This window comes from Eriocheir sinensis, unplaced genomic scaffold (genome assembly GCF_024679095.1).
Source record: "Eriocheir sinensis breed Jianghai 21 unplaced genomic scaffold, ASM2467909v1 Scaffold128, whole genome shotgun sequence".
NCBI classification, from domain to species: Eukaryota; Metazoa; Arthropoda; class Malacostraca; order Decapoda; family Varunidae; genus Eriocheir; species Eriocheir sinensis.
The window spans coordinates 712,501-738,646 of record NW_026110606.1 but is presented as its reverse complement, the minus strand read 5'-3'; the positions used below and the strand labels follow the sequence as shown (position 1 = coordinate 738,646).

General features: G+C 42.7%; 1 protein-coding gene across 1 annotated transcript in view; it reads left to right on the top strand.

Moving 5' to 3' along the window:
* Window positions 1-500: 500 nt before the first annotated feature.
* LOC126989732 (troponin C-like) overlaps window positions 501-26,146 on the top strand; it is a 48,173-nt gene continuing 22,527 nt past the window's right edge. The window contains exon 1 of the mRNA XM_050848343.1: window positions 501-729. Coding sequence (XP_050704300.1) covers window positions 727-729 — 3 coding nt within the window. The 5' untranslated portion in view covers window positions 501-726. The remainder of the gene's footprint in view (window positions 730-26,146) is intronic.

Below are 26,146 nucleotides of genomic sequence, written 5' to 3'. Positions count from 1 at the left end.
CTCTCTCGCACCCAACCTAACCACCCCAGCTTCCCCTCCTCCAACGTATTAGTTCACGCGTCAAAGACAATTCGGAGCGAGTTGACCAGCCGCCAAGACCCCGCGAATAACACTTTTGACGCAAGAGCCTGAAACTCGGACCGTACGTTTGGCAGCGGGATTTTATGTATGTCCATCTGATTGGCCCTGGCGACGAGTGACCAACCCGCATATAACCTTAAGGGACTGAAGCAACGGTGATCATTGGGCAGCCAAGGCGTGGTTGTCGTCCTGCTGCTCTGCTCTGGTCTGGTGTTAGTGGCTGACGCGACCTTCACTAGTGGCTCCCCCTTCTGCACCTACCCCCCCTACGTTCTCTGACAGCCCCCTCATGACCCGACTCACTCACTCCCGCAGTCCACCTTGCATCCATCAGGGGTCCCTCTCTCGTTTTCTCTCTCTGTCTCTCTTTCTCCTCTATCCTTTTGGACTGTCCCTCCTCCTCCCTCCTCGGTCCCCTCCATCGCCGCCCATTTCATAGCCAGTGTCAGCCCAGCGCCCATCACAGGAAGGGCCCCAGTGTCCCCTTCTCTGCCGCCCTCCAGCCCACGCTCGCCGCCGCGCACACATCATCACTTCGCGGGACTTCGGTGACCTTGACATCCTAAAGAGACCTTCCGTCGTTTCCTCCGCCTCCTCCGCCGCCGCCGGCCCCGCTCCTCGCCGTTCCTCCGCCCCGCCACAGAAATGGTGAGTTGGGAAGCTGTACTATTCGTTTTTTTCCTTTTTTTTTTTTTTTCAGGGTAGTTCTCAACAGCAAAACAAATCTCTGCCAAGGGGAAATGAATTAAGGTCAAACACGAACATTCAGGATCTTAATTAATTGTTTTGTGGTCGTCTTAAGCCAACCAGGTAATTAGGGTTAAATGCAGAGTTTCCAGCTGGTTAATTAGGCCTTCTTAATTTCCACACTTTTTTTTTTTTTTCGACCGTATCCTGCTACGTCCGCCTCCACACCACAGACAATAAACATGTTCCGTCGATCTGGCTGATTTTTTTTTTTTTTTTAATCCCCGCCTATAGCGCCGGTAGGCTTTCTTCAGGGGCCAGATGGTCGGTCCAAGCCCATCATGGCGCCAGTCATGCTTGGCTCATGCTACCCTCGGAACTCATTCTTGATTCACTGGACGGTTTCTTCTAGAGTCCGGGTTGATGGGCGGTCTTCTGGACAGCATGTGGGTAGTCTTAGGCCACTCGCCGGTGACTGAAAAATCCCAGGTGGTAGCGTGGGGATTCCAACCGACGTTGTCCATGGCGTGATGAATGTGAGCCCAGCACGCTAACCACTTAGCCACCGACTACCCTGATGAATAATTCAACCAACTTTAATGTTATAGCTCCGTCCTTCAACCATACTTTGCTGGGTAAATTAAAAATATGTAATACTACAAATTTTGAGAAAGGCATAATTCCAGACTTACATAACGACACGGTGTGTAGGAGGAAATAAAATACGCGACGCGGCAAAGTTTATAATTAGGTACAGTTCAGAAATACTCGCGCAGCGCTACAAGCCTGGAAAATTCCCTTAACGAGACGATAAAATAATGTGTGGGAGGGAAGTAAAGAAGAACGCGTGGCAGTGTAGTGGGTGGTGCTGCAGGAGGAGGAGGAGGACGACGAGAAGGAGGAGGAGGAGGAGAAGGAGGAGGATGAGGACGAGAAGGAGGAGGAGGTGGACGAGAAGGAGGAGGAGGAGGACGAGAAGGAGGAGGAGGAGGACGAGAAGGAGGAGGAGGTGGACGAGAAGGAGGAGAAGGAGGACGCGAAGGAGGACGAGAAGGAGGAGGAGGAGGACGAGAAGGAGGAGGAGGAGGACGAGAAGGAGGAGGAGGTGGACGAGAAGGAGGAGGAGGAGGAGAAGGAGGAGGAGGAGGACGAGAAGGAGGAGGAGGAGGACGAGAAGGAGGAGGAAAATATATAACAATGTAAACCACTTTGAGAACTTTTCTTCCTATTCGTCTCACCAGCTGATGACAGTGACGGTCAAAATAATGATGAATATGATGATGGCGATAAGTATAATGTAAGATATGTATGTATGTATGTATGTATGTGTGTGTGTCTGCTTGAGTCTGTCGCTTCTTACAACACGAAAACGTGACGCAAGTAGCAAGTGACGTCCTGATATTACAAAGTAGGTTACGAGAGGAGGAGGGGGAGGAGGAGGAGGGGTGAGAGAGAAAGAGATATGGAAGAGAGATGAAGAGGGAGACGAGAGGGAAAACATTTAAGAAGGTGGAAGAGGAAGAGCAAGAGAGAGCAACGATATGGGGGAGGAATGGGGGTGGGTGAAGGGAGAAAGAGGACGAGGACGGAGAAAGAGCATGAGGAGGAGGAGGAGGAGGAGGAGGAGGAGGAGGAGAGATGGGGTTAGTATGGCAACTGTATTGAGGGGCTGACACGGGGCCTGAGTGCCAAGTGCCAGCTGGCCACCACACTGACCATTGGCGCCAGCTGGGGGAAAAAAGGCGGCTGACAGACGTTCCGAGATTTATCCTCCGACCATTGACCGTAACTGTGAATGCCGATGAGGGAGGAGTGGCTTGTGAAAGGGGGGGGGGGGGGCGTCGATCCTGCGGCTACTGATGTTCCTCTCTAATCTGTTACCTCCTCCTCTGCCCCCCCCATGCAATTAATTTTTTTTTTTTACTTCTCGTATTTTTGTATTTCATCATAATTTTGGGGCTCCCCCTTTTTTTTTTTTCTTTACGTATATTGTATTTCATTCTCCTCCTGTTGTTGCTCCTTCTTCCTATTCTTTTTTTTGTTTTGTTTTTTTTGTTTTTGCTTTTTTTTGCATTCTTGTATTTCATCATAATTTTGCTTTCATTTTCTTTTCTTTCTTTCTTTATTGTATTTCATCATATTTTGCTCTTTTTTCATATTATTATTATTATTGTTATTATTATTATTATTATTATTATTATTATTATTATTATTATTATTATTATTATTATTATTATTACTATTATTATTATGGCTATTATTATTACTGTCATTAGTATCATTATCATTATGAAAAATATTATTGCTATTTCCCTAAACAAATAGTATTACCAAAATTATCTCTCTATATAACTCTATCTATCTATCTATCAATCTATCTCTATATTTTTTTTTCTTGTTCCTTTTCTTGGCTCTTTTTCTTATCTACTTTATTTTTCTCAATTTTTCTTCTGTCACTCTTCTGTAACCTTTTCCTTCTCTAGTTTTGATTATTGCTTCAAATTCCTCGTCATTTTCTTCCCCAGCACTTACTTCCATTCCCAAAGTTATTTTATTTACGCTCTATTCCTTTATTTTTATTTTTTTCTCGGCTTTTTTTTTATCTGGCCATTGTTTTTTTTATAACAAAGGAGGCAGCTCAAGGGCACAAAAAAGGAAACAATAATAAAAAAAGCCGGCTACTTGCTGCTCCTAAAAAGAAACCAAAGAGGTGGCCGAAAGAGAGGTCAGTTTCGGAAGGAGAGGTGTCCAGATGCCCTCCTCTTGAAAGGAATGGAATTGCTCTTCATTATTTATTGTCTCGTAACTTCTGTACCATTACGTCATTACCTCCCTGAAGTAAATAAACAATAAATTTTGTCGCTTTTTTTCTTACTCAAAACAAATATATTACAAACGCAGTGTCCGACTGTTGACGTATTTTAATTCTGTCGCATTCTGTCTTTTTTTCTGTCTGTCAGTTCGTCTCTCTCTCTCTCTCTCTCTCTCTCTCTCTCTCTCTCTCTCTCTCTCTCTCTCTCTCTCTCTCTCTCTCTCTGTCTCTCTCTCTTTCTTTCTCTCTCTCTCTCTCTCTCTCTCTCTCTCTCTCTCTCTCTCTCTCTCTCTCTCTCTCTCTCTCTCTCTCTCTCTCTCTCTCTCTCTCTCTCTCTCTCTCTCTCTCTCTCTCTCTCCTTCTTTCTCTCCTTCATTCCACCTTTCATTCTCTCTCTCTCTCTCTCTCTCTCTCTCTCTCTCTCTCTCTCTCTCTCTCTCTCTCTCTCTCTCTCTCTCTCTCTCTCTCTCTCTCCCGGGGTCAGGGTTGCGAGCATTGCATCACACACCTTCAAGGAAACACACACATCATTGACATTGCAAGTAAGGAATGGAATTGAACCCCATTCGCGGCGCTTCCCGTGACCCCTCAGCCTTCCTTAGCAATTTCCCTAGCAATTTACCTTGTTTCTCCAGCACCCCCCAGCGACCCTCCTTCCCTCGACCCCATCCCCCCAGTAACTCTTGAGCTTTATACTCCGTCTTCCTCCTCCTCCTTCTTTTCCTTTCCCTTCCCTGTCTCTCCTTCATCAATCTTTACCTTTCTGCTTTTTTTTTCTTTTTTTGTCTTTTTCTCCTGTTTCTCCTGCATGCTTTCTCTTCTATACCTTTCATTCATCACTCCTTTCGGCTTTTCCTTCTCCTCTTCCTCCTCCTTCTCCTGCCTCCATTCTCTTTCTATATCTTCCATTCATCACTTCTTTCCTTCCTTTCCTTTTTCATCCACCTTTCGTCTTTTCCACTTCCTCCTTTCCTCCTTTCTCTTTCCAGTCTCTCCTCCATTGCTCCTTCCATCCCCTTCTGCTTCCCTTCACTTATTCCCTGTTCCTCGTCCTCGTCCTCTCCTTTCTCTTCTATGCCTTTCTTCCAGCACTCCTTACCTTCCTTCCTTCCTTCCTTCACCTTCTATCTTTTCCTTCGTCTCCTTTTCCTCATTATCTGTGTTTTCTACCTTCTAATTACTTATGCATTCCCTTCTGACGCCTACCCAGTATTCACCTTCTCATTTCACTGTTTTTCTTCCTTTCTCTCGTTTGGCTTTTCATTTTTCTTTTTTTTCCCTCTTTCTCGCTTCGCTACAACTCATTTCCTTATTTTTCCCCCTTTCTCTCGTTTGGGTCCTCCTCTTTTCCTTCTTTTTTTCCCTCACTCTCGCTGGGATTCTTCTCATTTCCTTCTTTTTCTTCCTTTCTCTCGTTTGGCTCTATCTCATTTCCTTCTTTTTCTTCCTTTCTCTCCTTTGGGTCCTACTCAGTTTCCTCTTTTCTCCCTCACTCTCGTTTGGCCCCTTCTCATTTCTCTCTCTCTCTCTCTCTCTCTCTCTCTCTCTCTCTCTCTCTCTCTCTCTCTCTCTCTCTCTCTCTCTCTCTCTCTCTCTCTCTCTCTCTCTCTCTCTCTCTCTCTCTCTCTCTCTCTCTCTCTCTCTCTCTCTCTCTCTCTCTCTCTCTCTCTCTCTCTCTCGTTTGGCTTCTATTCCTCCTAGCATTCCATTTGGCCGTTCCCATTCTTCTTGTCCCTCCATCAATTACTTCCCTCTTCGATTTCCCTTCGCTTCAATTATCGTTCGTTCTCCTCCATGGTTCTCCTTCTCCTCCCTCCCTCGCTCGCTCTTGTACTTTCAATCAATCCTTTCCCTGAAGCCGTCTTGTAGTACTTCAATTCACCTCCACGGAACCTTTTATTAGTCCTATCTCTCCCTCTCTCCCTCTCTTTCGATTTCGTGATAATTTCCAGTCTCCATATTATCTCTCTCTGTCGGTCTGTGTCTGTCTGTCTGTCTGTCTCTCTGTCTCTCTGTCTCTCTCTCTCTCTCTCTCTCTCTCTCTCTCTCTCTCTCTCTCTCTCTCTCTCTCTTGGAAGGGGATTTTCTTTCTGAGGGTGTCTATGTCATTGATATACTCGCGTCCTCACTCACAGGTCTGATTGAGAGTGATGTTGGTCGTTGCACCCTCCACACAACCGCCCATCAGTACCACTCAGGTTGAAATACTGGCACGGCACGACTTCACTTCCTCTATCATTTTTCTTGTTACTTCAATATCCCGCGTCAACTATTGTTCTCCTCATCGGCTGAGTGCTTCGCTGCCTTCAGGATGAGCGTTACTTCTCCTATCTTCGAACATATAAAAAATTACAATCAAAATCTGAGTGATAAATAACAAATACACTGAGAAATAGGTACATACACAGATAGATAGTTAGAGATAGACAGACTGCAAGGAACGGGGATAGAAAGGTATTATGACAGATAGATTGATTTGTCGATAGGTGGATAATGTATTCACTTCGCAAAGAGGAAAATGGGCCAAACTAAGCTGTCAAATGTCACAGTAAGGAAGGCGTAAATCAAAGTGTGTGTGTGTGTGTGTGTGTGTGTGTGTGTGTGTGTGTGTGTGTGTGTGTGTGTGTGTGTGTGTGTGTGTGTGTGTGTGTGTGTGTGCTAAACTTAAAAATCTCCTGTCAGTCACAAAGTTGAGCCAATCAGGTCTGCCAATCAACGTTTATTCTCTCTCTCTCTCTCTCTCTCTCTCTCTCTCTCTCTCTCTCTCTCTATCTCTATCTCTATCTCTCTCTCTCTCTCTCTCTCTCTCTCTCTCTCTCTCTCTCTCTCTCTCTCTCTCTCTCTCTCTCTCTCTCTCTCTCTCTCTCTCTCTCTCTCTCTCTCTCTCTCTCTCTCTCTCTCTCTCTCGTCCCAGAATAAAACTGCACAAATTGGAAAAATCACAAAAGAAATGTCAGGAAATTAGATTAAAAAGTATTATTAGCTAGAGATTGACAACACACACACACACACACACAGTACTTTATGTTTGAATTTTCTATTTCTCTCTCTCTCTCTCTCTCTCTCTCTCTCTCTCTCTCTCTCTCTCTCTCTCTCTCTCTCTCTCTCTCTCTCTCTCTCTCTCTCTCTCTCTCTCTCTCTCTCTCTCTCTCTCTCTCAACAAAACTATGTAGAGACAATGAGGTTAATATAATTCAAGAGGAAATATGTTCGCTCGTGGATAATCATGAGGGGAGAGAGAGAATAAAATGAAAAAGAATTTGACCTAGAAATTTTAAGTAGGTTATCTGATGAGCAAGCCTGTTTTTTTTATCACACACACACACACACACACACACACACACACACACACACACACACACACACACACACACACACAGACAAACACACATTCCAAGCACAATCTCTTTCCTCATAAAAATATTGAACTAAAACTTTCCTCTGACCACGTTTTCCAGTGCTCTCTCTCTCTCTCTCTCTCTCTCTCTCTCTCTCTCTGACGCACACACACACACACACACACACACACACACACACACACACACACACACACACACACACACACAAAGCCTTTCAATATTTTTTCCTTTGCCTCTTTTCATAATTTTTCTTTTCATTATTTTCCCTCAAGGCAAACAAAAGACTCGCTGTGTCCCTTACCATTTTATTACTTTCTTCGTCTTTATTAATTTATCTTTTATTTTTTGTGTATTTATTTCGCGACGTTTACAGACTTCTACCATTTTTTTTTACATTATATTGCTTTCCTTTTTTCTATTTTTCGTATTTTTTGCAATGTGGATTTTCTTTCAAACTTACTTTCTTTTTCTTTTTCTTCGTCTGCTTCATTTCTTTGCTTTAATTTTTCACTCTGCTTTTCCCCCTTTTCCTATTCGCTTTTACTTTATATTCTTTTAATTTGCTTTTCATTTTCCATATCTTTTTCACTACACATATTGTCTTTTCTCTCAAACTTACTTTTTTTCTTCTTTTCTTCTGCTTCATTTCTTTGTGCTTTATTTTTCGCTCCCTTCGTTTCTTTTCCCCCTTTCTGGTTCCACTTTTTTCCTTCGCTCTTTTTAGTCCTGTGTCGGTAGTTTTCGTATCTCCGTTTTTTAATCATCCTTTGACCTTTTCGCCTCGGCTTGTCCAGCGTTCTTTCTTCTTATCTCAGTTTAGCAATTTCGTAACTTCTCGCTTCTCCGTTATTACCGTGCAGGATGGTTTCTCTCTCTCTCTCTCTCTCTCTCTCTCTCTCTCTCTCTCTCTCTCTCTCTCTCTCTCTCTCTCTCTCTCTCTCTCTCTTGAATTTCGTCACTTGGGTTCTCTTTCCACTTTTTCTTCTTATTTGCCTGTTTACCGTTTTTCTTTCCTTGTTTTCCAGCTGTCGTTTTTCTGCATCTCTGTTTCTGTTTTCAATTATCACACCGCAGTCTTGAATGGTTGTCATCCTTTTCAGTGCGTGTCTCCTTCCAGTTTCAGTTTCTCGGTTTATTTACTATATTTTTCTCTCGTTGCTTAATTAAATGTCTCCCTCATTCTTGTGTTTCACCTTCCGTTTCTCAGCAATATCATTTTCTAGTTATTCTAAGGTCAACTTCTCAGTAATAAGATCCCACTGCTAGCTGGCAAACAATCAAACCAAAGCCAGCTCACGATAACGAAACCAAAGAGAGAACAGGAATGAGTTTTGAGCGCTATTGGTAAACGTCTTAATCTCATAACCTCATACTCTCCCTGAAGATAAAAGGGTACAATCAGTGTATTCTGCCATCAATAACACACAGTTCAGAAAGCTAAGCAATGGAGAAAACATTTAGAAGGAAAGATAAGAAGCACACAAAGAGGAATGGAGAAAAAACAATCGGGTATACCATGGAGAGACGAGAACCGATTAAGGAACAAAGGATGGAAGTATTTCTACGATGACTAAGAAGAAATGGAGTTGCGCAAATTATCAAGAGGGCAGATCATCAAGAGGAACGCAAAGAGGAATGGAGAAAAAAAATCGGGTATACCATGGAGAGACGAGAACCGATTAAGGAACAAAGGATGAATGTATTTTTATGATGACTAAGAACACATGGACTTGCGCAAATTATCAAGAGGGCAGAGCGTCAAGAGGAACACAAAGAGGAATCGAGAAAAACAATCGGGTATACCATGGAGAGACGAAAACGGATTAGGGAACAAAGGATGGAAGTATTTCTACGATGACTAAGAAGAAATGGAGTTGCGCAGACTATCAAAAGGGCAGAGTATCCTTCCGAAGCTCACCTCTCTTTTCGCTACTCTTCCGTAACTTCACTTTTTTACAGGGGCAGTGATTAGCGGGATTTTTTTCTGTTTTTTGTTTCTTTTTGCCCTTGAGCCGCTTCCTTTACTGTAAAAAAAATATATATACCATCAAGACACCTCCCCTCCCAAGGCTGACCTCTCTTTTCGATACTCTTCCGTAACTTCACTCTTTTACAGGGGCAGTGATGAGCGAGATTTTTTCTGATTGATCTTTTTTTGTGTGTTTCTTTTTGCCCTTGAGCTGCCTCCTTTACTGTAAAAAAAATATATATACGTACAACTTGCGCAGATTATCAAGAGGGCAGACCATCAAGACACCTCCCCTCCCAAAGCTCACCTGTCTTTTCGATACTCTTCCGTAACTTCACTTTGTACAGGGGCAGTAATTAGCGGGATGTTTTTCTGATTGATTTTTTTTGGGTTTCTTTTCGCCCTTTACTGTAAAAAAAAATATACGTATAACTGATACCAGATGGACAACCAAAGTGATGGAGTGGCAACCTGGAATCTATAAATCAGGGCGGAAAGTGGACCAAGTGGAGATAAAATTAGAGCGTCCACTACCTACAACCTCAAGTAGAACCTCGTTTAAGAGAGAGGCGCAGAAAGTTAGGAAAGACCTCGTTTTTCTCCTTGCCAAATATCCTCCATTTTTTTTCCTTCCTTCCCTCCTGCCTAAAAACACGGACATATTTTTTTTTATTCCGTTCAGGCCTACTTTTTCTTTTTCTTTTTCTTTTTACAGCAGAGGGGACAGTGCAAGGGCGTAAAAAAAAAGAAAACACTAATAAAAAATAAAAAAAAAGCCCGCTACTTACTGCTTCTAAATAGAGTGGAGTGCTTCTGCTTTGATTTATTCCTCCTGCTCCTCCTCCTCCTCCTCCCTCTAATGTCCTCCTCTAATCATTCTATTCCTTTCTTATTTATTTTTTTCTCCATCTCACACCTCATTTTCTCCACCCTTAACTGACTATCTTGTTATTTCTTCTAGTACTGCAATGAACTACTAATGGCTGGAGATGATGATGATGATGATGATGATGATGATGATGATGACTACTCTATCCTATATTTGTGTAACCCTCTCCTCCATTTCCTTCTCTTTCATCTCTTCTTCGTATCTTGTTATTTCTTCTACTACTGCAATGGACTACTGATGATGATGATGATGATGATGATAACTGTCTTCTATTTGTGTAACCCTCTCCTCCCTTTCCTTCTCTTTGATCCCTTCTTCGTGTCTGATTGCCTTCGTTTTACCCGCCGCTTCTCTTTTGTTTTTTCTTCGCTTTGTACCTCTCTAACTCCCTTTACTCTCTGACATACTCGTTGCCCGATGGTGTTCGATCCCCTAACGTGGTGTCTTCCGCCTCCTCGAACACACAGCTTGTCTTGAATCGTCCCTTTGTTATCCCTTCTCTGCTCGCTTTGTTGTCGTCTTGGTTATCGTTTCCCCGTTCCTCTCATCTCGTTCCTCACTTCTTAACCTACGTGCACAAAGAGGAAAGAGGAGAGGAAAGGGGCAAGGGAAAAGGACAAAGAGGAAAGAGGAAAGGAAAGAGGTAAGAGAGAAGGACAAAGAGGAAAGAGGAAAGGAAAGAGGTAAGAGAGAAGGACAAAGAGGAAAGAGGAGAGGAAAGAGGTAAGAGAAAAGGACAAAGAGGAAAGAGGAAAGGAAAGTGGAATAAGAAAAGGACAAAGAGGAAAGAGGAGAGGAGAGAGGCAAGGGAAAAGGACAAAGAGGAAAGAGGAAAGGAAAGAGGAATAAAAAACGGACAAAGAGGAAAGGAAAGAGGAATAAGAAAAGGACAAAGAGGAAAGAGGAAAGGAAAGAGGAATAAGAAAAGGACAAAGAAGAAAGAGGAAAGGAAAGAGGAATAAGAAGAGGACAAAGAGGAAAGAGGAAAGGAAAGAGGTAAGAGAAAAGGACAAAGAGGGAAGAGGAAAGGAAAGAGGAATAAGAAAAGGACAAAGAGGAAAGAGGAAAGGAAAGAGGAATAAGAAAAGGACAAAGAGGAAAGGAAAGAGGAATAAGAAAAGGACAAAGAGGAAAGGAAAGAGGAATAAGAAAAGGACAAAGAGGAAAGAGGAAAGGAAAGAGGCGAAGGAGAAGGACAAAGTGGAAAGACAAAAAAGGAGAGGAAAGGAAAGAGGCAAGAGAGGAGAACAAAAAAAAAAAAAAAAAAAAAAAGATCGCATTCTACCTGACTTTCTCTTAATAATCCGTCTCGTTCCATCGAATTTCTGTCATTTTAAACGCGATGAAAATGACAAGTGAAAAGCTAAAAAAACACATCTTCATTTTAAAACCCTCGAGGAAACATTCGGTTCTGACACCAAAACAGAGAAATAAATACTGGAAATTCTTCAGTCTCGCGCGCTACACCAAAGGAATTTAGTGGCAAGTCTTTTGGTGGCGGCGGGGAGGAGAGGAGGAGGATAGGGGGAGAAGGAGGAGGAGGAGGAGGAGGAGGAGCACCTGGACACATGGAGAGGACGAGGAAAAAAAGGAGAGATCGGAGGAAAAGAAGAGGATAGAGAAAATGAAGAAAGGGTCGGAAAGGAGAGGAAAAAAAAACAAGGAAAAAGTAAAAAAAAAAAAAAAAGAGGAGGAATCGGAGAAGTGGATTTGGAGGGAAAGTAAATCAGAGGAAAGAAATGATAATGAGGAAAGGATGGGAGGGAGGGAGAAGTGAGATGAGGAGGGAAAGAAACCAAAGATAGAGGAGAGTGGGAGAAAGCGAGTAACCATGGGAGGGGGAGGTAGCAAAGGGGGGGGGGGGGGGAAGAATAGAAGCGAGGGAAGGGAAAAAGAGAGGTGAGGGAAGCGGAAACCAGCAACGTTAGTGTACCTGTCCTATTTTTCTTCCTCTTTTTCCTTCTTTTTCTTCTCTTTTCTTTCCCTTTTCCTTGTTAGTATATCTCCCTCCCATTCTTCTTCCTCTTTTTCCTTCTTTTTCTTCTCCTTTCTTTTCCTTTTCCTTGTTAGTATATCTCCCTCCCATTCTTCTTCCTCCTTTTCCTTCTTTTTCTTCTCCTTTCTTTTCCTTTTCCTTGCTGGTATATCTGCCTCCTCTTCTTCCTCCTTCTTTTCCTTCTTTTTCTTCTCCTTTTCCTTGTTAGTATTTCTCCCTCCCATTCTTCTTCCTCCTTTTCCTTCTTTTTCTTCTCCTTTCTTTGTGACGCACTGCGAAGGTCTTGACAACAGGAACAACAACAACAACAACAACCTAGTCGGCTAGCGGAAAGGATGAAGGGTTACCCGCGCGGAATGTGAAGAATATTACTTTCGCCATCATGATATTGTTACTATCATTATTATCATCACTAACGTTATTTTTCTTGTTGTTCTTGACGGCGGCAGTAGTAATGGTGGTGGTGGTGGTGGTGGTTGAATTTCTACGTAGCTGTTGTAAGATGAAAAACAGATACAATTCAACAACTACTATTATTACTACTATAACCAGAACTATTTTTTTACTACTACTACTACTACTACACTACTACTACTACTACTACTACTACTACTACTTTTTTCAGTAAAGGAAGCAGCTCAAGGGCAAAAAACAAACAAAAGTAAGCCCTTCACTACAGCTATCACCGTCACTTATTGGTGCTCGTATAGAAGTATAAGTATTAATATTAGTAGTAGTTGCTGTTGATATTGGTGTAGGTTGTCAGGAAGTTTGACGCAACCACCACCACAATTGCAACCCCCTCCGTGCGACCACCACCAGCGCAAGGGAAGCCGTGTTATGACAGACCACAAGATATTAACCTTTTTGAGTCGCCTCCCGTAGGGCCTCGCCGCGCGGGAGATGGCACGCCCCCCGCTGAGGACGCTCGTATCCTCGGCCGCCAATAAGACCTGGATTCTGTGCTCCTCTTCCTCCTCCTCCTCCTCCTCCTCAGCGTAATCAGAAATCCTCCATTGCCTTCATTCTTTTCATTTTCTCCTTCTTTCACTTTCCTATCCTCTTATTTTCTTCTACTCCTATTTTTTCTATTTTTTCCTCTTCCTCTTCCATTAGCCTCCATCTTTTCATTATCTCCTTCTTTCACTTTCCTATCCTCTTATTTTCTTCTACTCCTATTTTTTTCTCCTTTTTCCTCCTCCTCTTCCTCCTCCATTGTCTTCCTTTCCTTCCTACCCTTCATCCTACAGTGACCTATCTTGTTATTTTTTTCTACTTATTTCCTCTTTCTCAGCTTGATCAGAACTTCTCCATTGCCTTTCTCCTCCTCCTTTCCCTCAATCCTACCCTGACCAACCTCGTTATTCCTTCGTCATACTTTTCTACTTCTTTTTTCCTTCTCAGTTTAGTCAGAATTCCTCCATTGCCTTCCTTCCTTTCCTGGCCTCTAAGCTACAATGACCTATCTTGTTATTTCTTTCCAGTTCTTCTACTTCATTTTCTACATCTACTGTTTCATTTTCTTCTATTTCTCTTTCTTTGTTCTGTCAATTCTCATTCTCCTCCTTTCCAGCTGTCCTTCATTTCCTTGCATTTATTTTCTCTATCCTACACTGACCAATCTTGTTATTCCTTCTAGTATTACTTTTTCTACTTTTTTTTCCTTACTCCTGTTGCTCTTGTATCCTCAGGCGCCAATAAGCCTTCTTTGTGGCTCTCCCTTTTCCTCAGTGTGATCAAAATACCTCCATTACCTTCCCTTCCCTTCTCTTCCTCCGCCTCCCCATCCTTCACTGACCTACCTTGTTATTTCTTCTAGTCCTACTTCTTCTTTTTTCTCCTACTCCTCTTTCTCCTTCTAATGTTCTCCTCTAATCATTATATTCCTTTCTTATTTATTTTCTCTTCCAGCTCATATCTCGTTTTCTCCATCCTTCGCTGACCTATCTTATTAAATCTTCTAGTTCTACATTTTCTACTTTTTGTTATTTCTCCTCCTCCTCCTCCTCCTCCTCCTCCTCCTCCTCCTCCTCCTCTTCCTATTAATGTCGTCCTATTATCATTCTATTCATTTCATATATTTTGTTGTCTTCAGCTCCCATCGCATTTTCTTCACTATACACAGAGGTATCTTGTTGTTTCTTCTAATCCTATTTCATCTACTTCATTTACTTCGTCTTGACCATCCTTCTTTTCTAACTGTCCTTCTCTACTCTAGTCCTTTTTATTTTATTTATATACATTTCTACAGTGCAAATTTACCTATTATATATTTTACCTCTTCTTCTTCTTTTTATTTTATTTATATACATTTCTACAGTGCAAATTTACATACTATATATTTTACCTTTTCTTCTTCTTCTTCTTCTTCTTGCTATCTTACTCCTTTTCTTTTCTCTTTTGTCTTTGTTTCCTCGTCCAACTCCCAAGTCTTATTATTCTTTTCTTGCTTTTACGAATATCATTATTTTTATCATTAACATCAGTCTCCGCTTCTTCTTCCTACTGTCTTTCTACTTGTTATTTCGTCTATTTTTTTTTCTACTTCTACGTGTTATTCTTCTTGTTTTTTAATGTTATTTTCTTTTATAACTGTCCTCCACTTCCTTGTTTTTTTTTCTTCCTCTATTAATAACGTTTTCCTCTTCCTCCTATTGTCCTCCTGCACCTTATTTATTCTGGTTTCCTTCCTCTTTCTTCTACTGCACGCTATTAGGCTTTTGTTGTCGTTTTTATGCTTTTCCTCCCCTTCCTCCCCTTCTTTATTAATAGCATCCTCCTCTTCTATTTCCCTTGTATTCCTCTATTTCTTCATCTTACTTTCCTGTTCCTTCTACTACGCGTTATCATCCTTCTCTCCTTTTATTTGTTTTCTTATTATCCTCTGCTTCATTTTTTTATTCATTGCGTTCTCCTCTTCTTCCTCTCCTGTCCTCCTCCTCCTCTTCTTCATCTTTCTTCTCCTACGTGTCATTTTTTTTCCCATGTCTCTCCTTCGCCTGTTCCTATTTCATTATGTCTTCCCTTCTTCGCCACAGACTTAACCCCTCTTTCCTTTCTCCTCGTTCATCCGTTAGCAGTTATTATCCCTGTTCTTCTTCTTTTCATTCTCCTCCTCCATCTTCCAGCTCCTCCTTCTTAACGTCAATTACCTTCTTCCCTTCATCTTCTTCTTTGTCCGCTTTCTTTCAGTCCTCAATCTCCTTCGCGGGACACGTTCTTCTCCGTCACTCTTCTTTCTTTCTTTCTTTTCTCCTTCTTCTCTTCTTCCTTCTGCTGCTTCTCCTCTTCCTTCTCTCCCTTCTCCTTCTTCTCTTCCCTCTGCTCCGTTTCTTCTTCCCGCTGCTCCTTCTCTTCTTCCTTCTTCACTCCCTTCTACATCTTCTCTTACTTCTCCTCCTCCTCCTCCTCCTCCTCCTCCTTCTGCACCTCCTCCTCTTCGCTCTGATCCTCTTCGCTCTGATCCTCTTCGTCTTCCCGATCCTCTTCCTTCTTCCTCTAAAGCTTGTGAGTAAAATTTTCTAACCTTCTTCAATGTCGAGTTTTCCAGTACAGTATTTCCGTTGGGTTGTGCGGCGCTGCGAGATAAGTTATACCCAAGATTGTGTTGAAGAATGGGGAACTTCTTCACAACTTTATTTTTTATTTTTTTTGTTTCCATCTTGTGTAAATTCGCGAAGCTCAGGGAGATGGAAACTCTCTCTCTCTCTCTCTCTCTCTCTCTCTCTCTCTCTCTCTCTCTCTCTCTCTCTCTCTCTCTCTCTCTCTCTCTCTCTCTCTCTCTCTCTCTCTCTCTCTCTCTCTCTCTCTCTCTCTCTCTCTCTCTCTCTCTCTCTCTCTCTCTCTCTCTCTCTCTCTCTCTCTCTCTCTCTAAAAAAAAAGAATAAACCTTTTTCATCTTAACTCTGCAGGCTGGATCGCTAAGACTAACGTTGAGAGAGGACACACACACACATACACACACAAACACACACACACACACACACACACACACACACGGGTCGCCTTCATTTACTGGCATTCACGTCCTCAGTTTGCCTCGCCTTTGAGCGGCTCACGTGAGGAGAAGGTGACCCGGACTCGGAAAGGGAAGAGGATAAAGAGCAGGAAGAGGAGGAGGAGGAAGAGGAGGAGGAGGAGGAGGAGAGGGAACGGAGAGAAGGAAGTGATGGAGAGAGAGAGGGTAAGGAGAAAGAAAAGGAGGTGAGGAAAAGGAGAGAAAGGAGAGGAAAAGAAGTGACTGAGAGCTTAAAAAGTAAGAGGAGGAGGAGGAGGAGGAGGGAGAGAGAGGGAGATAACAGAATAGAAGAGGAGAAGAAGGTGAGTAAAAGAAGAAGAATGAGAGGGAAAGGAGAGAAGGAAGTAAGGGAGAGAGGATAAAGAGAGGAGAACATGGAAGAGAGGAAAAAGGGGAGAGGGAAGAAAAGAGGATAAAATGAAGAGAAGATAAGGAGAAAGAGGTGGAGGAAAAGGTGAGGAAAAGTAAGAGAGGATAAACAAGAAGAAGAAGAAGAAAAAGAAGAAGAAGAAAAAGAAGAAAAATAAAAAGCAGAAAAAGAAGAAGAAGAAGAAGAAGAAGAAAAAGCAGAAAAAGAAGAAGAAGAAGAAGAAGAAAATGAAGAAGAAGAAGAAACGATCTCACGGAGGACGCGGATGCAATAGGGGTTAAAGAGAAGTGCATTTGTAAACATGGACACATTGAAAGACAGGCAACATAAAACCAATTGGATCATTTCGAGGTTGCCCGCTCTAGTGCTATGATCTGCTCGATAGTCACTCTACTCTATTTAGGAGCAGTAAATAGCGGGCTTTTTTTTTTTTCATTATTGTTGTCTTTTTTTTACGCCCTTGCACTGTCTCTGCTGAAAAAAAAAAAAATGAAAGCACTCTGGTACGGGCGCTCAGTTCATCCTGATACGTCGAAATAACTCTCAATGCGATTTTCAGAGGAGTTAATGGCTTTCGTACTTATTATTTCTGCAGGAAGGTTGTTCAATTATCGGATGACTTAACGTTAAAAAATAAGACCTCCTACATTAATACCTACAGAGCAAATGAAAGCACTCTGGTAAAGCGTTGAGTTCATCCAGACGCATCGAAATAACTCTCAATGCGATTTTCAGACGAGTTAATGGCTTTGGTACTTATTATTTCTGCAGGAAGGTTGTTCAATTATCGGATGACTTGGCGTTAAGAAATAAGACCTCCTATATCGCCTCGCTGAATTAGCAGACCAATACTTATAATTCTTGAGTGATCGGACTAAGTAGCGATAGATACGTCTTTTTTTTTTCAAAACTCTTTACCATGAAGTTTATTCCAGTGATAAATGATTCATTGCCTGCCAATAAAAAAGCAATTCATTGTACGTGCTTTCATGGCCATACAATTGTTCCCAGTTATCGGGTTACCTGGACGCTCAACAAACCTTTATTAAATGTCTTCAAGAATTTGGAGAATGTCTCCTCGTAGTTGTCTCTTTTATAGGTCAGTGGGTTGAGCGGCTTGAGTCGTTCCTTACGTGGGCGGCTGTGTCAGGAAGGAGTGTACATTTGTGCGGCACGCCGTTGTGCTCACTCATTGTTGTGCTCACTCATTGTTCTCACCGTCCGTGTGAAAAGGAAAATAAAACTGTACTGCGTATTGTAGCTTAAGACGAAGAACGTGTTTTACATTGGCAAAGGTAACATTATCCCTGACGATGACCCCGAGCTTGGGGACAGTCTAAGGGAGGAGGAGGAGGAGACATACAAGGGCATAAGGAAACCATCACCATTACCACAGGTGGACTGTGAACGAACTCAGGCAATTGGGCATCCATGTACCCAAAACACTCACACACACACACACACACACACACACACACACACACACACACACACACACACACACACGCACACACACCTGGTACGGCATTGACGGTGGACTGAGAGGCTATAGAAATTGAATGACAAGAGGAGATATGAAGAGGAGAAGGAGGAGGAGGAAGAGGAGGAGAAGGGGGAGGAAGATGAGGAGGAGGAGGAGGAGGAAAAGAAAAGAAGGAGGAGCAATAATATAAAGAACAGCAGCAGCAATAGAAAAAAAAAGATGAAAAACGAGAACAGACGTAATAATGATACAAAAAAAAAAAAAAAAAAAAAAACACGAACACGAAAACAAGAAGAGGAAGAGGAGTAGGAGTAAGTAAACCTAAGACCGGAAAATAAAAAAATAAAAAAAAACATTACCCACCAAGAAAAAAAAAAACACGAGGAGGAGGAGGAGGAGGAGGAGAAAAAAGAATGAAGAGGAGGAGGAGAAGGAGGAAGAGCAGGAGGGAGAGTAGCGAGAGTGACCCTGAAGGCACCGGCAGGAGGGTCTCTGCGGGGGAGGGGGGGGGGGGGTAATAATAGGTCACGTTGAGGTCAAGTGTTGGGTTCCCCGGCGGGCAGTTTTCGGCACCGGTTGGCCCAGTGCCCTTGTACCGCCTTCCCCTCGAGGACTTATTTTTACCAACGTCAGATATCATTACCGATCTTTTTTTCCCTCGCCCTCACCTTTCATTCTTCTCTCTCTCTCACTCTCACTCTCTCTCTCTCTCTCTCTCTCTCTCTCTCTCTCTCTCTCTCTCTCTCTCTCTCTCTCTCTCTCTCTCTCTCTCTTGTTTTTCGTATTTCTCCCGCCCACTTTTTTTTCTTTCATCTTGTCGTCATTCATTTCCATCATTTTAACTGTATTACTGAGAGAGAGAGAGAGAGAGAGAGAGAGAAAGTGCACTCGGGCACAGATACACAATCACGGCCACGGAGATGATATCTAGCAACACACACACACACACACACACACACACACACACACACACACACACACACATACACACACTACCCCCCCCCCCCCACAAACAAACAAACACACACACATCCTCATCCTACCCTTTTGTTTGCGGAATCCACTCATAAAAATTCTCTTGGACATCATAAAAGAAAACGTAAAAAAAAAAAAAAAAAAGAGGAGGTCGCGTTGAAGGTCTCACCGATCAAATAAACCATTCTCCGTGACACAGCGATGCCCATAAACCCAAACCAAGGTCGGGGGGAAGAAAACACGGAGGGTCTCATAAATTAGATCAGATTAAATTCCCCGCATTCCCTGTCTCTCACCTGAGCTATCCAACCGCGGGGAAGGACAGGTAGATTGCTGCTCTATTACGGCCGCCGGGGAAAAGCAGGAGGAGGAGGAGGAGGAGGAGGAGGAGGAGGAGGAGGAGGAGGAGGAGGAGGAGGTGAAGAGGAGGAAGAGAGGGATGAGGAGAGGAGGAGAAGGAGGTGGAGAAGCAACATATTTTAAACACTTAACTACATCTCCCTCCTCCTCCTCCTCCTCCTCCTCCTCTTCCTCCTCCTCCTCCTCTTCCTCCTCCTCCTCCATCTATCCTGCTATTATCACATATGGTTTAACATTTCACGCTGAACTATATAAATGTGTGTGTGTGTGTGTGTGTGTGTGTGTGTGTGTGTGTGTGTGTGTGTGTGTGTGTGTGTGTGTGTGTGTGTGTGTGTGTGTGTGTGTGTGTGTGTGTGTGTGTGTGTGTGTGTGTGTGTGTGTGTGTGTGTGTGTGTGTGTTTCCTATAAAAAAAAAAACATAGCACAGTTTTCTAGGTTAAAAAATTCAAGCGCACAAAGTATTTATTTCGTTCTCGCTTTCCACTTTCTTTTAACATTTTAACTTTTTTCACCGCCGACTTATTTTCTGGAATGACAATTTTCTGCAATTTCTCGGAATATACACAATGTTGTTTTATTATTCAGGAAAAAATAGTGAATCTCTCTCTCTCTCTCTCTCTCTCTCTCTCTCTCTCTCTCTCTCTCTCTCTCTCTCTCTCTCTCTCTCTCTCTCTCTCTCTCTCTCTCTCTCTCTCTCTCTCCCTCATTTCACTTCCATCGCTTTTTTGTCCGCCATGCATCTCAATCTTCTTCCATTTCATCTTAACTCATGACTTCTAATTCCTCTTAAGATCAAATTTCTTCTCCATTTACCTTCCTCCTCAAAACATGACCTCACAGCCTTACTAAACCCAACTATCACCATGACGACCACTGGAACCACTACTACCACCACCACCACCACTACCGTAATCATGTCAAGTATCTATCCCTAACTCTTACCACAATAACAACCTTCACTACCACTGATCTCACCACCATCACCACCACAACAACAACCACCATTACAGCCACCACCACCAGCGCCAATATCACAATAGCACCATTATTTTCAGTGTCACAGTTAAAAATATTCTTAGAAGAACTAGACTGACCGACCCCTGAAATTTTATGACGTTATATAAAAGCATTCCTCTCTCTCTCTCTCTCTCTCTCTCTCTCTCTCTCTCTCTCTCTCTCTCTCTCTCTCTCTCTCTCTCTCTCTCTCTCTCTCTCTCTCTCTTACACATTTTTTTCTCTACACAAGAATGACATTATTTTTTCAGAGGTACATTCAACAAAATATTTAATGGGCTATGCTATGATTTCTTAACACACACACACACACGCACACACACACACACACACACACACACACACACACACACACACACACACACACAGACGGTTAGCGGTTTAGTGGGTCACGGGGTTTGCTGTCATCCGATTCTGGTAACACTGCGGACCTAAGCGGATTCCTCTCTCTCTCTCTCTTTCCCGTATTAGCGATTGAAGTCATTAGGGTCGTGGACGCAATAATAGGATCAACAACTATGTATATATAAAACGACAGAGGACTTTTTTTTCTCTCTTTCGTGGGCTTTTTAGTTTCTTTAGCGGGCTTTTTTTTTTTTTCTTTAAGCGGACTTGTTTTTTCTTTCGCGTTTTTTTTTTTTCCCTTGAGCTCCTTCCTTTACTGAAAAAAAGAAAAAAAACAGTAAAAACAATAACATTACTACTACTGCTACCACAATTGATATTACTACTACTAATGCTACTACTACTACTACTATTACTGCTACTACGGCCCCCAGTGCACACCAACCGTTCAGATACCGTCCACAGTCACGTTCAGGGTCTATATTCAGGGAAGTCAGTAATAGTTGACGTGAATAGAGTTCCCATCAATTACAAGAAATACTTTGAAAACTGTAACAGAGCCGATAACGAGACATTGTAATTAATATGTGACTGAGTGGGTGGAATTTTCTTGTTTAGGAGGTGACCTACATTCGGGCGCCTCCTTTGATATGCATTTCACATGTCTTTGTGATTCGACAGCAAGTAAACACGAAGATATGAAGAAATAACTTGAGAAATGAATAAGTGGGATGAGTTGGTATGGTATATTTAGCATCCAATAGTTAGGGTGAACACATACATACACACACACATACATATGCAGACGTAAACAGAAAATAACTTGGAGCTGAAGTGATGAAAGTCAGCCAACACTACTACTACTACTACTACTACTACTACTTCTACTACTACCACCACCATCATCACCCCTTAAAAAAATAAAAAAAAAAAAAAATCAACTTCACCAATCACAACCACCAACTACAAACGTCAAATCCAGCGCCACAAAAGGCCGTCCACGCCATCACACCAACAATAATCCCGACAATTACCACAAGAGCAATAACCAACGACAATCGGGTGCCGACCCTATTACTGAATACCCTTGTGAAAAGCCCCTTTACGTGTCCGCGTGTGTCGGGGGAGGGGGGGGGGAGTTAGTGAATGTGTGTGTGTGTGTGTGTGTGTGTGTGTGTGTGTGTGTGTGTGTGTGTGTGTGTGTGTGTGTGTGTGTGTGTGTGTGTGTGTGTGTGTGTGTGTGTGTGTGTGTGTGTGTGTGTGTGTGTGTGTGTCTGGGGGAGGGGGGAGGACTTTTTTTTTTTTTATAGAATCACCGCAGCAGAGTTTTCTTGATATTATGTAAAATTCCGACGGTAAAGTTGATTTTTATCCTTAATCATACAGAAAAAAAATCTTTCCTTTGATTAAATTCGTAGTACTCGTTTTTTTTTTCCGCCCTTCCGATATCTCTACCTTTCTGCAACTCCTTCAAGCACCATCACCACCACCACCACCATCTTCACCGTCTTCAACATCTTCAACATAACCATCACCACCTTCTCCACCACCACCACCGTCACCATCATCATCACCGTCTTCAATATCTTCAACATAACAATCACCACATTCTCCATCACTACCATCTTCACCATCACCATCATCATCTTCACCGTCTTCAACATCTTCAACATAACCATCACCACCTTCTCCATCACTACCATCTTCACCACCACCATCACCACCACTATCTACACCGCCAATACTTCACACAACAACAGCAATGGCAATCACTTCCGCTTGTCTCATGGTGCCGTTGAGAACCACTACAACCATACTATTAACCAGGTAGCAGCGGGGATCATGTTTCTTAATGGTCCCTCTAAGCGAGAAAAATGAGAAAAAAATCATCACTCACACAAACCATTTCATAATATATATCAAAGCATTTGTGATCTGTTTATGTATCATCTATTTTTTGGGGTTTATATCATGGCACAAATTTGGCCCGTCGCTGCTACACGGTAAAGCCACAAATTTGGCCCGTCGCTGCTTCCGGTTATTCTGCTACCTGCTGCTTCGGTCTACTCAGTGTCGCCTAGAAGTGATCCTTTAAGCGCGTTGGTAATACTCTCGCTCCCTACAACAACAACAACAACAATAACAAGGCTGGCTCCAGGATTCTTCTATCGCCGAGCGGTATATGAGAAAGAAAAAGTGGAAATAAAATCAACAGCGAAATAGCACACACACACACACACACACACACACACACACACACACACACACACACACACACATAAAAAAAGGGGAAAAAAGGCGATTTGCGAACTAGAGCAAAGAAGATCCGCCGTGAAAGTGTGAGCAAATGTGAAAGGCTCGTCTCCTTTGCCCTCGTGGCTTAAATGTGGCAAACACCTTCTTTTCATCACTGAGGGAAGGAGGAAGGAGGAAGAGGGGGAGGAGGAGGAGGAGGAGGAGGGGAAAGGATAGAGGAGGTTAGGAGGAATATGTGAAACTCTCCTCTTCCTCTTTCTCCTATTCATATTTCCTTCCTTCTTCCTTCTTCCTCCTCCTCCTCCTCCTCCGTCACCACCCAGCCTCCGCCGCCGCCAGCACCGCCACACCTTCTCATCATCGGCTCACCTGCCCTGTAATCTGGCACGTAATAAGCACGCATAATTACAAGCCAATCCATCCCTCACAACACACACACACACACACACACACACACACACACACACACACACACACTCACGTTTCATCTTACTCATACAAGACGTCAAACGATCAGATCTCACGAAGGGAAGTCTCACGAGTGCTAATCAGGTATGGAAATAAACACCCTCATTATATTCACTACCGAGGAATTATCATTATTTAAGAAATGGCTGTTTATCCTTTTCTTCCTCTGCTTCTCTTACGCGCGCCTTCCTCGGTCCATGCGTCATCGGCCCCTCGCAGAATCAGTCCATCGCTCTTGTCATCCATCCCTCACGTGTCGTTCCTCAATGGTCGCTGCGCCTCCTCGTAACCTCACCATATACGGGCCTAGCGATGTCCCCCCTCCTCTCTCTCTTTCCCTCGTCTCCGCCGCCTGCAGCGAAGCGTGACCCCTTGCGTCTCCTAACATGCTCATTAGCCCATTGTGACCCGCAGGTGTTCCAGAGTCTACTTAACCCTTAGACGGCGGTGGAACTCTATACAGACGGTCCAGAATTCAGTCAGTCAGTTTTGTATGGCAGAAATATAACAACACTTCCAGATTGCGGTAGAATCTATATAAAGACGATAGTTAAAACACCTCTCATGCGGAGTAACTATATTTCCTTCGGTCCTAAGGTTGGCAGTGACTATATATAGACCATTCATTTTGGGGGGAGCTGCTCTTCAAATACTGCCGCCGTTTAAGGGTTAAAGGAAATTAGCTGGAAGTCGGGAAAGTAAGTGTTCTGTTATGTATTTACTACTGACAGAAAAAAAACCTCTTCGCCACTGAAAATAAAAAGCATTTATTCTAACGCTCTTATTATTCTAACAAGCTCATTATCCTATTATGACCTGCAGTTGTACTTGAGTTTACTTAAAGAAGATTAGCTGAACGTCGGGAAAATAAGTAAATATTCATGCATTTATTACTGACAAAGAAAAAAAAAATCTTAGCCAACGAAAATACATAACGCACATATTCTTATTTTACCGGGATAAGAAAAACGTTCTCAAGAATATTAGCTGAACGTCGGGAAAATAAGTTAATATTCATGCATTTATTACTGACAAAGAAAAAAAATCTTAGCCAACGAAAATACATACCGCACATATTCTTATTTTACCGGGATAAGAAAAACGTTCTCAAGAATATTAGCTGAACGTCGGGAAAATAAGTAAATATTCATGCATTTATTACTGACAAAGAAAAAAAATCTTAGCCAACGAAAATACATAACGCACATATTCTTATTTTACCGGGATAAGAAAAACGTTCTCAAGGACATTAGCTCAAAGTCGGAAAAATGTGTAAATCCTCACGACTTTACAAATACTGACAGAGAAAAACATTGTTAGCCACCGAAATACAAAAAACTCGTTCAGGAAGACGACCCTTAGTCACTGCAAATATCTTTTTTTACAACAAAGGAGACAGCTCAAGGGCACAAATAAGGAAACAATAATATAAAAAAGCCCGCTACTCGCTGCTCCTGAAAAGAATCCAAAGAGGTATGATGCCAAGACATTTTTTTCCTTTTATCGGGCAAAGGAAAAAGGAAAAACCAACCGCTCTGAGCCGTTACCAACACATAGAACCATCACGGACTACCAAGAAGCGGATAAAAGGGCGACAGACACCTCAAACGTTACGACGTATTTATATTTTTCTACCGGGAAATGAGAAAAAAAATACTCCGAGCCATCTAAAATAAAATAAAAACACATTCTCTCTTTACCGGGATGAGAAAAAAAACGCTCTCAAACGTCACAAACATTCACTATTGGCAAAGGTAAAAAACGTAACCAATCATTGACGACCAAGAAAAGAGTAAAGAGTCTATCGCCACCTCCAAAGCCTTTCTCACGTCTTCTGCCCTTCCCGATCACGTCACTACAGTTCATGGAAAAAATGGAGAGGTAGCGGGAAAGGAGAATCAATTGGCTATCAGAAACGTATATAACAATCATTCAGGGTAATTGCCACCTCCAACGCCTTCCACACGTCTTCCCTTCCCGATCACGTCACTACAGTTCATGGAAAAAATGGAGAGGTAGCGGGAAAGGAAAATGATTTGGCTATCAGCAACGTACTTAACAATCATTCGGGATAATCGCCATCTCAAACGCCTTTCTCACGTCTTCCCTTCCCGATCACGTCACTACAGTTCATGGAAAAAATGGAGAGGTAGCGGGAAAGGAAAATGATTTAGCTATCAGCAACGTACTTAACAATCATTCAGGACACCTCTCCTCCCGAAATTGACCTCTCTTTCGGCCACCACTTTTGATTCTTTTTTGAAGGAGCAGCGAGTAGCGGGCTTTTTTTTTATTTATTATTGTTTCCTTTTTTTGTGTGCCCTTGAGCTGTCTCCTTTGTTGTAAAAAAAAAAAATGCTACCCCAAACGCTTTTCCCTCTCATCCCGTTCCAGTCCACGTCGCTGCGGCTCATGGGAAGACGCAAAAACGCATCTATTATCAAGGAAAAGAAAAAAAAACACTGGACAGTCACGAATATCAAGAAAACGATGATTCAATAAGGAGAAGCGAGTAAAAAGAAAAGAGCCACCTTAAACGCTCTCCCATGTCTCCCTCTTCCCGTCCATGTCAATTCAGTTCATGGAAAAACGCAAAGACTTGGCTGTCAGAAAGTTATTTATCAATCATTCACAGCCAAGAAGCGAGAAAAAGCCAATCGTCACCCCAAACGCCTCCTCATGTTCCCTTCTCGTCTACGTCACAGGATATAGAAAACAATCATTCAATAAAGATAAGCGAGTAAGAGGAACCAACGCCACTACAGACGCTCCCCTCACATGTCCCCTTCCCATCCACGTCACTGCAGGTCATGGAAACACGCAAAAAAGAAAACGCAATGGCTATAATAAATGTACATAACAATCATTCAATAACGGTAAGCGAGTAAGAGGGACCAACGCCACTACAGACGCTCCCCTCACATGTCCCCTTCCCATCCGCGTCACTACAGGTCATGGAAAACAGCAAAAACACTCTGAGCCGTCACAAACATATAGAAAACAATCATTCAATAAAGAGAAGCGAGTAAAGAGACCAACGCCATCCCGAACGGCCTCCCTCGCG